The 14,189-nt window shown below is 37.1% G+C and overlaps 1 protein-coding gene across 3 annotated transcripts in view; it reads left to right on the top strand.

Annotated features, from left to right (window-relative positions):
• The first annotated feature begins 3,163 nt into the window (after positions 1 to 3,163).
• Positions 3,164 to 14,189, top strand: part of LOC138329668 (ATP-dependent RNA helicase DHX29-like) — a 32,784-nt gene continuing 21,758 nt past the window's right edge. The window contains exons 1-9 of one of the 3 annotated variants that reach the window (XM_069276912.1): positions 3,164 to 3,345; positions 7,929 to 7,999; positions 8,642 to 8,755; positions 9,978 to 10,107; positions 10,409 to 10,566; positions 11,784 to 11,885; positions 12,132 to 12,258; positions 12,915 to 13,178; positions 13,504 to 13,660. In XM_069276912.1, coding sequence (XP_069133013.1) covers positions 3,261 to 3,345; positions 7,929 to 7,999; positions 8,642 to 8,755; positions 9,978 to 10,107; positions 10,409 to 10,566; positions 11,784 to 11,885; positions 12,132 to 12,258; positions 12,915 to 13,178; positions 13,504 to 13,660 — 1,208 coding nt within the window. In that variant the 5' untranslated portion in view covers positions 3,164 to 3,260. Of the gene's footprint in view, positions 3,346 to 7,928; positions 8,000 to 8,641; positions 8,756 to 9,977; positions 10,108 to 10,408; positions 10,567 to 11,777; positions 11,886 to 12,131; positions 12,259 to 12,914; positions 13,179 to 13,503; positions 13,661 to 14,189 lie in introns of all 3 variants that reach the window. The other 2 variants (XM_069276911.1, XM_069276913.1) reach the window with 2 other exon arrangements.

Here is a 14,189-nt window from a genome sequence, read left to right as displayed (position 1 = left end):
GGCGTACGCCCCCCCTAAAATAGGAGAGAGAAAAAAAAGAAAAAGGAAAAAGAAGGGAAAAAGAAAGAGGGGAAGGAAGGAAAAGAAGGAAGAAAGAAAAAAAAGGGAGAAAGGAAAAGGGGAAAAAAGGAATTAGATAAAGAGTGAGAATTAGACAGAAAGCTCCATTTCCTACCTTTATCGTTTGATGTTATCATTTTAAAATCTAAATGTATTCGACTTTGTGGTACATACATGCATGAACATACTTGTATCCAGGCGCAATGGAATAATTATATTTTTTCGTGTAAGTTAAGGTTTTATCTCCATCGCTTAAAAGGTACAATGTAAATCCCTTCAAGTATTTACTTTTTCCAAAAAAAAAGATAAAATCCCAATATATTAGATAATTTATTGTCATTAATATTCAATATTGACAGGTTATATCTCGATATCCTTAGCAACAAAAGAAAAGGGGGAGGGGTGGGTGGAAGGAATTGTAGCTGGCCAGGAGTCTTCGCTGGTTGACTATATGTCATGCCCTTCGTTTTCCAGGTTGTAAATGATATATTACACATTTTTGAATCAGCATTAAAGTCCTGTATTAAATCCGACTATCAATTCACAAATGTGTGCGTACTTTCAAAACGCCAGTTACAAGTGAAAGTAGTTTAGGTATTCAGCATCACTACTGACGTCGAATACTTCTAGGAGCCTTTTACTTGTCCTAAGAAAATGTGTGTACAGAAAAAATGGAAAATCAAACCAAATGAAGAACCAAATGGAGAACCAAATGCGACAGAAAATGAGAGCTTCTAGGGGTCTGAGTGCACCCCATGGCCAGATGCCTTCCTTTTTTGTTTCAACAAAAACATATCTTAACGATAATGTTATAAGATAGGACAAACGATGTTAAAAAAATTAATGCACATGACAAAAGGCTCCCTATTAGAAAACAGGATGATAGTAATGATTCCTGGCACCGTATGGCCATAGACAAGACCACTAGCCTTCTTTTCTTTCATTGTCCAATACACAAATTATGAAGATTGTGTAAGTTAGGGAAAATGAATGATCTAAACTGACAGATAATATGTATAAAAGTAAAAGCTTATATCGTTAAAAAAGTTCACATACATTTTCATTAGTCCTATAAAAATCTTCAATATCTTCTACCCCTAGCTGCTATATTGTAGCTCAAAAGACTTTTAGACTGAAAATGGTGTCTTCTTTAGAGCTACAATTTTTCCCTATTACTGCTAATGGAGCAAAGTGATGATTATGCAAACCATTATAAAACGTTTGTTTTACATTTTATCGTACTTGTTTGATATAGCTTAGCTACTAGGCAATAAAACCGAACCACATAAAATATCAAATTCTCATCGAGGCATTTTTTTTTACATTATACATATGAAGGTCTTTCAGAAGGGAATTTATACGGCAAGTTCACAAAATGTGATTTTGACGTCTTGTGAGCGGTACGGTAGATACTCAATAACCTAGCCCGAGATACTCTGGCCCTGACACCAGACTTAGACATTATGACAGATAGTGTCTGGTTTAGGGCCAGAGCGCAGTAGTACTCGAAAACCTGGAATAAGCTGACACCGTTTGGTATCGGGCCAGGTCATCTCCGATTTAGACTGACCACCGAGAAGCACCACTAACTTTAGTCTATTCAACAAATGAATGTTATATCTACCCAAATATTACAATCCGTCGAGATTAAGGTGATTTGCTTACTACTAGAAAATGGCGACGACGACGAGGAAAATTTAAAGCTGCGAAAACAAAACTACTGTGTTGACACAATAGAACGTGCATTCGTGATGAAATAGATGGCTATGAGAAGATAAATTATTCATTTATTGAAAAGACCAAGGAAAGTGGCGATTCTCGGTGGTAATATTTTGTAAGTAGCCTGAATCGGAGATGACCTGGCCCGATACCAAACGGTGTCGGCTTATTCCAGGTTTTCGAGTACTTCTGCGCTCTGGCCCTAAACCAGACACTATCTGTCATAGTGTCTAAGTCTGGTGTCAGGGCCAGAGTATCTCGGGCTAAATAGGCATGTGAATGGTATTTATGTTTGTTTTGGACAAAAATAATATGTACATCCATTTATATGCATAGAATAATCGGAAACCTTCAAAAAAGTATGAAAAACTGTACCCGAGTGATTTTCGAAGGCAGTGCTCCACTACGGTACATGGGGACCAATTCGTACCCGGCCTAAAGCACAGGGACCTGGCACGTTTTTTTAAAACTAACGGTATACATATATAAATATTATAGTATCTCTAATATATATATATGTATACTATTGGTTAAAAATTTTCGTGCCAGGTCCCTGTGGCCTAAAGGCATAGTAGGCCGGGTACGTATATTCGTTCTAGGCGGCCCCCCAGACCCCCATCCTTTTCTTTGCTTCGTGCCTCTATAAATAAATATTAAGATTTTAGGCAGTGCAATTCTGTAACTTTATATTCAAAATATGACATTAGACGTCAAAAATAATAAACAAACATTTTTACATGGCTTCAATTATTTTTTGGAAAAAGTGTACATTTATTCGAGGGCTTCTGGGGGCCTAGGCGGCCCCCAGACTCCCGCCCTTCTTCGCTTTACAATGTATGTCCATATAAATATTAAGATTTTGATATTGCAATTCTGTAAGTAAAAAAAATAAATCAAAACTTCAAATAAAAAATATGACACTTGACACGAAAACCATAAATAAACATCCTTAAATGGCTTCAATTATTTTCTGGAAAATATGTTCATGAAATCCTCAGAATGCAGGATTTTGCACCATTTATTCGAGAGCTTCTGGGGGCCTAGGCGGCCCCCAGACCCCTCGCCTGATTTGCTTGGTCCCACGCCCCCTCTAACCTCAAAACCTGAATCCGCCCCTGGTAGTTGTGCAGGGCCGTTTTCGATTATACGGTTTGACTGGTACTTGGACCTAGTTGTTCTTTATTATTTAAAAGACGACCTGGTGATTATATATTGTTTTCGGACGAGCCTTGACAAAGCCCTTACAGGCCTGTATCAAAAACTACAGGTCCGCCAGGATTTTTACTTTGAATAATGACTTTAACCAACGGTCTTAACCAACGCCTGTGAACCGGTTGTTCCGAATCGATATTCCGGATATAACTTTTCCGACCGCGGACAAACTTTTAGAAATACAAATATGGCTGCGCCCAGTAGACATATCACATGAACAGATGGACTGATGGATGGCAGCAATTATTTGATTTATTACAAAAACAAATATGGGGAAGAAGAAACAAGTAAAACAAGAGAAACCACATTCTGCAGAGGACACCACGAAGATAAAAAAGCACAGAGAAGAAAAGGGTATGTAACAGGTTTTATTGCAAATAGAGATACCGTCGCCTTCTCCAAATGTACTACAGTTCTAACAGTTAGCTTAGCTCATCAGTCGGTAGAGCGGCGACCAGTAAGTCTGGGGTCGCGGGTTCGAGCCAGGTTAGTGGCACGCTACTCTCGCCCAGTTACATTTGGTGTCGTAGACCACTCCAAGTGAAGTATTGCCTGTATAATGTATTGGACAGTTGGAGGCTTCCTTGAAAAGAGAACCTGCCTTTACCTGGGTTCTATATCTATCTATATCTATATATGATACGTTGTAGAACCCGTTTCCGGTTTTAACACAACGGTAGAGAGAGGATCTTACAGGGCATGTTTAAAAGCCTCCAATGTTGGGGCACATACTACCTTTTCCTCTAATTGGTTCCAGTCAATGACTGTACCCACAAAGAAGGAATTCCTGTATTGTTCACAGTTGTGTGTTGGTACCATGAGGGGTTTTGAATTTCTGGTGACATTTTTTTCAACAACATTTGTGGTGATGTGGTTTTCGTAATACTTAGCTTTGATGTTTCTTTTGGGTCGTTAAATTGTTTTGTTAAGTACTCATCTGGGGGTATTGAGGTAGCATCCCCTCCACCACTTTATATAGGAAGGTCAGTCTCTGTTGTTCACGTCTGATCTGAAGTGATGGTATATATATATTATAGTTTCAGATCCTCTAGCGCTCTTGTAATGCATCCTTCCTCCCTGGTCTTGTAGTCGTTGGAAATGAATCTGGCTGCTAGTCTTTGTATTCTTTCAAGTTTGTCAATGTCTTTTTTTTGATATAAGGGTCCCAAATTATTGCACCATACTCAAGGATGGAGCACACCAGTGAAAAATAAGCTATTTTTTTTGCACGTAGTTGGGCAGTGTTTCAGGTTCCGTTTTAGAAAGCCTAGTGTGGAGCTAGCTTTTTTTGCTATTTTTAGCCCACCATCATCAGATGGTGGGCTATTCAAATCGCCTTTTGTCCGTGGTCCGTCGTCCGTCCGTCCGTCCTTCCGTCCGTCTGTCCTTCCGTCCGTCCGTTAACAATTCTTGTTACCGCTATTTCTCAGAAAGTACTGAAGGGATCTGTCTCAAATTTCATATGTAGGTTCCCCTAGGGCCCTAGTTGTGCATATTGCATTTTGGGACCAATCGGTCAACAAAATGGCCGCCAGGCAGCCATCTTGGATTTTGATACTTAAAGTTTGTTATCACTATTCCTCAGAAAGTACACTTAAAGTTTGTTATCGCTATTCCTCAGAAAGTACAGAAGGGATCTATCTCAAATTTCATATGTAGGTTCCCCTAGTGCCGTAGTTGTGCATATTGCATTTTGGGACCAATCGGTCAACAAGATGGCCGCCAGGCAGCCATCTTGGATTTTGATAGTTAAAGTTTGTTATCGCTATTTCTCAGAAAGTACTGAAGGGATCTTTCTCAAATTTCATATGTAGGTTCCCCTAGGGCTCTAGTTGTGCATATTGCGTTTTGGGACCGATCGGTCAACAAGATGGCCGCCAGGCAGCCATCTTGGATTTTGATAGTTAAAGTTTGTTATCGCTATTTCTCAGAAAGTACTGAAGGGATCTGTCTCAAATTTCATATGTAGGTTCCCTTAGGGCCATAGTTGTGCATATTGCATTTTGGGACCGATCGGTCAACAAGATGGCCGCCAGGCAGCCATCTTGGATTTTGATAGTTAAAGTTTGTTATCGCTATTTCTCAGAAAGTACTGAAGGGATCTTTCTCAAATTTCATATGTAGGTTCCCCTAGGGCCCTTGTTGTGCAAATTGCATTTGGGACCGATCGGTCAACAAGATGGCCGCCAGGCAGCCATCTTCGATTTTGATAGTTAAAGATTGTTATCGCTATATCTCACAAAGTACTGAAGGGATATTTCCAGGCCCTTAGGGCCATAGTTGTGCATATTGCATTTTGGGATCGATCGGTCAACAAGATGGCCGCCAGGCTGCCATCTTGGATTTTGATAATTAAAGATTGTTATCGCTATTTCTCAGAAAGTATTGAATGAATCTGTCTCAAATTTCATATATAGGTTCCCCTAGGGCCCTAGTTGTGCATATTTCGATTTGGGACCGATCGATCAACAAGATGGCCGCCAAGGAGCCATCTTGGATTTTGATAGTTGAAGTTTGTTACTGCTGTTTCTCAGAAAGTACTGAAGCGATCTGTCTCAAATTTTATATGTAGTATGTTTGCAAAAGTTTGAAAAGCAGAGAAAAGATCCCTCTTTCCATTGTCAGACATAGATCATTCTTTGGTGGACGCCAAGATCCCTCTGGGATCTCTTGTTGTTATATGAGTGTCCCATTTCAAATCGTCCGAAACTGTAAGACCAAGATATGGATTTTTTTACTTGCTCCAGGATATGTCCGTTTAAGGTGTAGAATTTGTGACTTTTTCCTTTTATGTTCATGATGTAGCACTTTTTTGCATTAAATTTCATTCCCCAATTGTTTGCCCATTGTTCCAAATTGTGTAGGTCATCCTGTAATAATTGATGGTCTTGGTATTTGTTGATTTCTCGGTATAGTAGACAGTCATCTGCAAAGAGTCGTACTTTTGAACTAACACAGTCAGGTAGATCATTGATGTGACAGAGAAACAATAGCGGTCCAAGTACTGTTCCCTGTGGGACTCCTGAATCTACAGAGGCTTCTCGAGAGAATTCTCCTTCAAGGGCTACTCTCATCTGACGCTGTGTCAGGAAGGTTGAGAGCCACTTATGTAGATTTCCTTTGATGCCGTATTGGTTCAGCTAGGTAGGAGTTTTTGGTGTGGTACAGTGTCAAATGCTTTTGAAAAGTCATGGATGGCTAGATCGACTTGTTTGTTTCTATCGTATGATTTCATGAGGTCGTCCATAGTGACTGCAAGTTGTGTTTCACAGGAAAATCCAGAACGAAATCCATGGTTGAGCGATGTTAAGATGTTGTGATGCTCTAGATGGTTAAGCATGTGTTTACATATAATGTGCTCTAGCAGCTTGCATGGTACCGATGTTAATGATACTGGTCTATAATTCTCTGCTGCATGTCGTTCTCCTTTTTTAAAAATGGCTGATATGTTTGCGCACAACCAATCTGTCGGTAATAGTCCAGTATTTAGGGAGCTTTGGAATATTGCTGATAGTCCAGGTGAAATTTGTACAGCACATTCCTTAAGTATTCTATTTGGGATGTTGTCGGGTCCAGGTGCTTTTGCTGGATTCACTTTGCGTAATAGCTTGGTAAGGCCATCTGTTCTGATTGTTATATTTCCAATATGAGATTTTGCTGTTTTGGTTGTTGATGGCATGGTGTGTCCTTGATCTTCTTTGGTGAACACGGATTTGAATTGATTCAACAAAATTTCGGCCTTGCCCCTGCTGTCAGTTGTAAGTGTGCCTTTGTGTTTGAATGGTGAGGAGCGAAAACATTTGAAAAGGGCAGTTAATATGACTGAAGGCAAGGCCTTAAAGGGCGCATTCAGATGTTTAAGTAAACCATTAATTATGCAATGTTAAAAAGTCAAATTTACATGTATGTTTATTTTTTTATTCATATATTCACACTTTGTCCTTGTCCCCAAACCCCTATTTGAGAAGCTTAAGGAAATCCACATTTAATTTCCGTAACAGATATTCCCTTTTTAGTCAGCTGATTATATTGAAAGTGGTCTATCACTTGAATGCTTGCAATCAAAGAGCTTCTGCCAGATGAAGATTGTGCTTTTCGGATCATAAATGCGTTTGAATCGCTTGATTATATAATGAGCTGACTTCAAATCATGGCATTCACGCTGATGGGATTTTTTACAGTGGGTAAAACAATGGCGGCCGCAAACTGAAGCTGTCAGTGTGTTGGATTGAATTTGAAAGATTGTGTTTTCTCTTACATTTTCATGTGTGTGTTTCCATAGAAGTGCTTCGCACTTCGTACATAATGTCAAGCTCCTGTGCTAATTGTCCTATACAGAAGAAAATATCACTGAAAAGTCATTATTTTAATAACTACTGTAGACAAGATATTATCTATATGTATGCATTTTATATGTACACTGTACAATACATGTACATGTACATGTGCCAAAGTAGACACAAAAAAAACGTATAAACTCATCCTACCAATGCTCGGTCACACCTGTATAGCTAGCTAGATGTACAGTACACTGTATTTTGAAAATCTTCACAACTTGTAATCCAATAATATTACGTAAATGTTGGTATTGAGAAACTTTTGATGGGCAATACCGGCGCGGTTAGACACGACGTACTGATCAAATGTGTCTCGTCATGCTATACCTCTTGTTGAAGTACACAACCTGTTGCCATTATCATTAAAAATGCTTTTAAAATATCATTGAACTAACTAGATGGATATTTTTTTTATATATTATTTAAATTTCTACCAGCCCAACATGAAAAGTAGAACATTATTTTCTCTTGCTACACGTAGTGATAGGTTCAAACCAGACTTTACAATCACTTGTTGGGATAAATCTAGCTAAGCATTATGATGCATTTAGCAGTACATTGTTATGTTGTAGTTGGTTTTTCACATCATGTTTTTAACAGGAAAGAAGACTTATTCTCTACCAAAATCTGGTGATAAAGCTAGCCAAGATGAAAAAGATAGCAGTGAAAAGGTGATTATAAATCAATAAATTATATATATATATTATTTTCATTAAATATCAAAGAAACACAATTTAACAAAGCATGACAATTTATTGACTTGTGACCTATCCGGGCCTTGAACTCATGATCTACGGCACCCAATCGCCTAGCCAAACATACCTGTGCCTTCTACCATTGCGCCACATCCACATCCCCTCCCCTTCCCTGTGATATAATATTTTTATTTATATATAACAGTATATAAGGCCATTTCCTCCCCAGATATCCTTTGTAGAGGCCGCTTTGTAGAACCTATAACTTGTCTACACAATTAATCATCAATAGTTATATAGTATATGTACCACAAAGTCTCTTCTTTTTGGCTACAGACTCATTACTGATGGCTGTTGATGAGGAAACAATCCGCCATTTATACTCTTCAAGTCACCATATCTTGCTGTTCCTCAGCATGTGGTTAAGATGTTTCAACATATTATCACCATCCTTCCAACCCTTGTTCGCGAGTTCCATTCTAATGTCGAGGGGTATGGTGTGAGTTAAAGAAAAATTCTCACCTGATGTTAAACAGTAAATGGACCTGCAAACTTTGTTGTGAAAATTTGAATACCAGGTAATAACCTGTACTATTTGAAATCTTTATTTTATTGCAGATCAAGGTTCCTCGGGATCTGGAGCAGGATATTATCCAGCTAATCAATGATGAACATGCACAAACAACAAAGACAAAGGAACTCAGCAAACGTATCACAAACAAAAAACTCATGGTTGGTTTTTATCTCATAAAGGAAAAATCTGTAATATGTATATTTCGTCTTTGCATATTAAAGAGTTATGAAAAAAGAGATAAGTTTCACTCGAATGACTTCACAATACAAAGGCTATATGTCTTCAGGTCAATTTGACCTGAAAAAGTCTTGACCTGAAATTTACCTTAAAAACACCAAAAAAATCACCATGGGAATTAAGGTCAAAATCTTAATACCGGTATGAATTTGAGGTGAAATTGACCTGAATTTACCTGAAGACATATTGCCTGTGTACCCCTTAAAAAAAAAAATCAGATTGGTTTTGCATTGACTTTGTTAAGTCTGATAGATTGTGCATGTATCTAAAACTTATTATCCTAATGAAAAATAGTAATCATAATAAATCCATAGATATTGTAATATCAATTTTGTTGATCTAGGATATGTATCTAAAACTTCGTATAATTATTATCCTACTAAAATTGATATACAGCATAAATCCATAGATAATTGTAGTATTAATTTTGTTGATCTAGGATATGTACCTAAAACTTCTTATCCTACTCAAATTTATATACAGTATAAATCCATAGATAATTGTAGTATCAATTTGTTGATCTAGGATATGTATCTAAAACTTCTTATCCTACTCAAATTTATATACAGTATAATTCCATAGATAATTGTAGTATTAATTTTGTTGATCTAGGATATGTACCGAAAACTTCTTATCCTACTCAAATTTATATACAGCATAAATCCATAGATAATTGTAGTATCAATTTTGTTGATCTAGGATATGTATCTAAAACTTCTTATCCTACTCAAATTTATATATACAGCATAAATCCACAGATAATTGTAGTATCAATTTTGTTGATCTAGGATATGTATCTAAAACTTCTTATCCTACTCAAATTTATATACAGTATAATTCCATAGATAATTGTAGTATTAATTTTGTTGATCTAGGATATGTATCTAAAACTTCTTATCCTACTCAAATTTATATACAGTATAAATCCATAGACAATTGTACATTGTAGTATTAATTTTGTTGATCTAGGATATGTATCTAAAACTTCTTATCCTACTCAAATTTATATACAGCATAAATCCATAGATAATTGCAGTATTAATTTTGTTGATCTAGGATATGTATCTAAAACTTCTTATCCTACTCAAATTTATTTACAGTATAAGTCCATAGATAATTGTAGTATTAATTTTGTTGATCTAGGATATGTACACCAGCTTACAAGGAGCAGGGTTCAGTCACCAACAGATTGAGCTGGCCATGAACAATACAGTAACCTACGGAGGTGACCTGATTGATAGTCTGGACTGGCTCTGTCTCAACTTAGCTAATGGTATTCATATACTTTTTTTTTTGTATAGATATATATGTGTTTTTTGAAATTTATCGGCCGATGGTAACTGTTATCCTGTGTATTCTTTAATTGATCGATTAGTAACTCTTTAGTAACTCAATGGTAGTTATTTTCTGTTTGGAACTTGTAATTTTAGATGAAGACAAAACAAAAAATTAAGGAAAAACCCTCAAATCCATATGTGTTCCCCTTCAGCTTAACTTTACTGCACAAAATGTATATCAGAAATTCCTGGAGACATTTCAGTTATAAAATAATAACACTGGTTTTTTTTGTTTAGATAAGCTTCCTAAAGGGTTTTCTGAAACATTGGAAAAAGAAGAATACAAGACACGACCAAAGTTTGAAAGAAAGAAATTTGAAAATACAATAATGTCACCTCAGCCTCAAGCAGCGTCCACGGTAGTGGAACCAAGTCAGGCTGCAGGAAACACCAAGGTACTGGTGGTATATTGATTATCAAAGTAAAAATGAAATACTTTGGATATCATTGGATGTCTCTGATTGTACTGGCTACATACAAATTAGAACGAATATACATACCCGGCCTACTATACATGTACCTTTCGTCGGGTACAAAATGGTCCCTATATGTCTTAGTGGAGCACTGCCTCAGAAATTCACTTGGGCACTGATTTCTTTACTTTTTTGTAGGTTTCAAATTATTTTAAGCATATACATGTATTTACATAATATTTTTTGTCTAAAAAACCCCATAAACACCATTCTCAATATCTACTTTACTACTCATAATTTGTATACTTGCCATATAATTTTCCTTTGAAAATACCACCATATATATATGCAAAAAAAATAATGTCTCGCTGTGAATTTAATATTTTATTACACGGTTTAGTTTTATTGCCTAGTAGGTAAGTGATATCAAGCAAGCAAGGTAAAAAACATATAGACGTTTTAATAATGGTTTGCACAAACATTTCTTTGCTCCATTAGCAGAAATAGGCACCAATTGTAGTTCTAAAGACGACACCATTATCTGTCTAAAAGTATTTTGAGCTGCAATATTACAGCTTCACACATATATATACAGATACCAGCTATGGTCATGTAAGGAAGGCCTCCCATGTATGCGGTGTGTTGAGTGTATGTTGTGCGAGGTGCGTGTTTTGGGAGACTGCGATATATTCATGTTGTGTCTTCTTGTATAGTGGAACTGTTGACCTTTTTATAGTGCTATATCACTGAAGCATGCGGCCGAAGACACCATGCAACACACCCCACCCGGTCACATTGTACTGACAACGGGCGAACCAGTCGTCCCACTCCCTGTATGCTGAGTGCTAAGCAGGAGCAGAAACTACCACTTTTGTAGACTTTGGTGTGTCTCGGCCAGGGGACAGAACCCAGAGCCTTCCTCATAGGGGCGAACCCTCAACTCAAGGCCAAAAGTGAGGCGGTGCCAAGGGTGGCATTAGGAAAGATAAAGTCAGTTAGGAAGAAGAGAAAAGATAAGATCCTAAATTTAGTCGCCTTTTACAATCATGCAATAGGGGCGGTAGGTACAATTCTAACGCCATACCTGCAAGGCGAGAATACATTGTGATCGGAGATTAATGAATATGTTAAAGATTTTAAATTTATAGTTATTTAAGATATACTTTGATCTTTTTCTTTAAACTTTTTTTCAGTCAAAGGAAGCGGATATGAAGAACTGGATTCTTCAGTACACAGAACAGTCGTCTGATGATGATGATGATGATGAAGACAATATTGAGGATATACATGATATAGATCCTGTAAGATTTTCTCTATAGCAAAAATTATTAACAATCTAGACTATACATAATCTAGATCCTACTTTTTCTCAATATTCAGTATTAAAAAATATTCTTCCCATACCTTAATAAGATTTAATTGTGTTGAAGCACATAATGTATACACGTAAACCAAAACCTAGAGATTAGTTATAGCTAGGTTGATCAGATCTGGTCAATAGCAACAAAAAACATGACCTTATTGCAGTATTGATATGTTGTTTTCAGAATGAGCAGTATTTAGAACTTACTGCTAAGTTACTGGACGCTAAAGAAGAGGCAGTCCTGGTTAAAAAGGAAGGGGACAAAGTCAGACAGAAAGAGCTTGGACAGAAAATCAGAAAATTGATTACTGGTCAGTTCCTTAGAGATCAAGAAGTGAATGTTGAATGGATCTAGTAAGAGATGTAAAATTTCTAAAATAATACTTTTAAGTAATCATGGATGTTTTAGATATTGGTGAGGAATTATGGATTCAAGATCAGACATTACACAGCTAATATTTCCTTACCTGAAATGGACCTGAAATTGACCAGAATTTCAAGTGAAGAAATCTTGACATGAAATTCAGGTTAAGATTTCTTGACCTGAATTTCATGTCAAGATTTCTAAACCTGAAGAAATCTTCACCTGAAATTGACCAGAATTTCTCTTGAAATTTGACCTGAAATTCAGGTCAAGAAATCTTAACCTGAAATTTACTAGAAATTGACCAGGATTTCAGGTCAAGAAATTTTGACCTGAAATTGAACAGAATTTCTAGTCCATTTCAGGTGAATTTCAAGTCAAGTTTCTTGACCTAAAATTCAGGTTAGGAAATATTGGCTGTGTAGCTCCCATACATATTCATGTATTTATCAAAAGTATTTGAGTTATTGTATATGTCCTGCTGTCATCGATTTGGATGGAATCATTGCTTCATTCAACTCTTTGGAAGCATCCTGATACTAATTCATGTGTATTTACACAGCATTGCATATTCACATTGATATAATTGTTTGTTTTGTCCAGATATAAATGTTTTGGAGTGTGACCCAAGATTTGACCCAGCTGTTAAAATCAAAGGTCTGGATAAGGAAACATCTGAAGTAGAATTGTCTACATCTAGTGGAGATCAACCAGCCTTGTTAGCAGGTGGATGTCAAGGTCAGACTAAGGAACAGACTGAGGTTAAAGGTCAAAGCAAGGTCAAAGATGATGGTGATGATGAATGTACAGGATTTGCATTATTTGAAGAAATGGCTGCTAAGGAGGAGCCCAAGAAAATTCCCCAAGGTCAGTTGTTTTCTCAGTGCATAAAAGTGTTTGCTGATTTCTGTTATGTAAATTTTAGTTTAATCCAAATCCTTTGATAGTGATTAAGTAGCCTGCATTTAGACCTCCAAGGCTTCTCGATACATTGTGTTCAGTTTGATGTTCACAAAGTTCTATACACCACCATACATACATTACCACACATTAACTGGTATAGTTAGCACAAAACTTAACATGGTTACTATTTGATAAAGAATTGCTAATTTAAAATATCACCAAAATACGATTATGATTTTAATAATATTCATATCTACTGTGCTGTATTTATGCTTTCCATTGGTTTCAGTGATGGTGAAACAGGATGTTCGTCAGTTTGAGTACACTCGTCAGCAATGGACAGGGAAGTCTCCAAAACAGTTCCTCATTGACTGGTGTCGCAAACATAAGTGTGAGGCTCCCAAGTATTATAAGGTCCAGCATCGGGGCAGCAAGTGGGCCAGCAGGTAGGGACTGTCAGGACACAGTGTCTCAGTATTCTGTCATAAGGTCATGTTTAGGGCAGACAAAACCTGTTCATCAGGTCAAACACAAGCTAGGTCACCAGGTCAGTCACAAGGTTAGACACATGCAAGGTCACAAGATCAGACACAAGGTTAGACACAAACTAGGTCACAAGGTCAAATACAAGTTAGGTCACAAGGTCAGACAAAGGTAGGTCACAAGGTCAGACACAAGCTAGATCACAAGGTCAGACACAAGCTAGATCACAAGTGAGACACAAGCTAAGTCACAAGTTCAGACACAATCTAAGTCACAAGCTATGTCAAAAGGTCAGACACAAGGTTAAACACAAAGGTCAGATACAAGCTAAGTCACAAGGTCAGACACAAGTTAAATCACAAGGTCAGACACAAGGTTAGACACAAGCTAGGTCAAAAGGCCAGACACAAGCTTGGTCACAAGGTCAGACACAAGCTTAGTCACAAGGTCAGACACAAGCTTGGTCACAAGCTAAGTCAAAAGGTCAGATAC

This window comes from Argopecten irradians, chromosome 8, assembly GCF_041381155.1.
Source record: "Argopecten irradians isolate NY chromosome 8, Ai_NY, whole genome shotgun sequence".
Classification (NCBI taxonomy): domain Eukaryota; kingdom Metazoa; phylum Mollusca; class Bivalvia; order Pectinida; family Pectinidae; genus Argopecten; species Argopecten irradians.
Note: the sequence above shows the minus strand (reverse complement) of the source record. Positions and strands in the feature narration are given on the sequence as shown.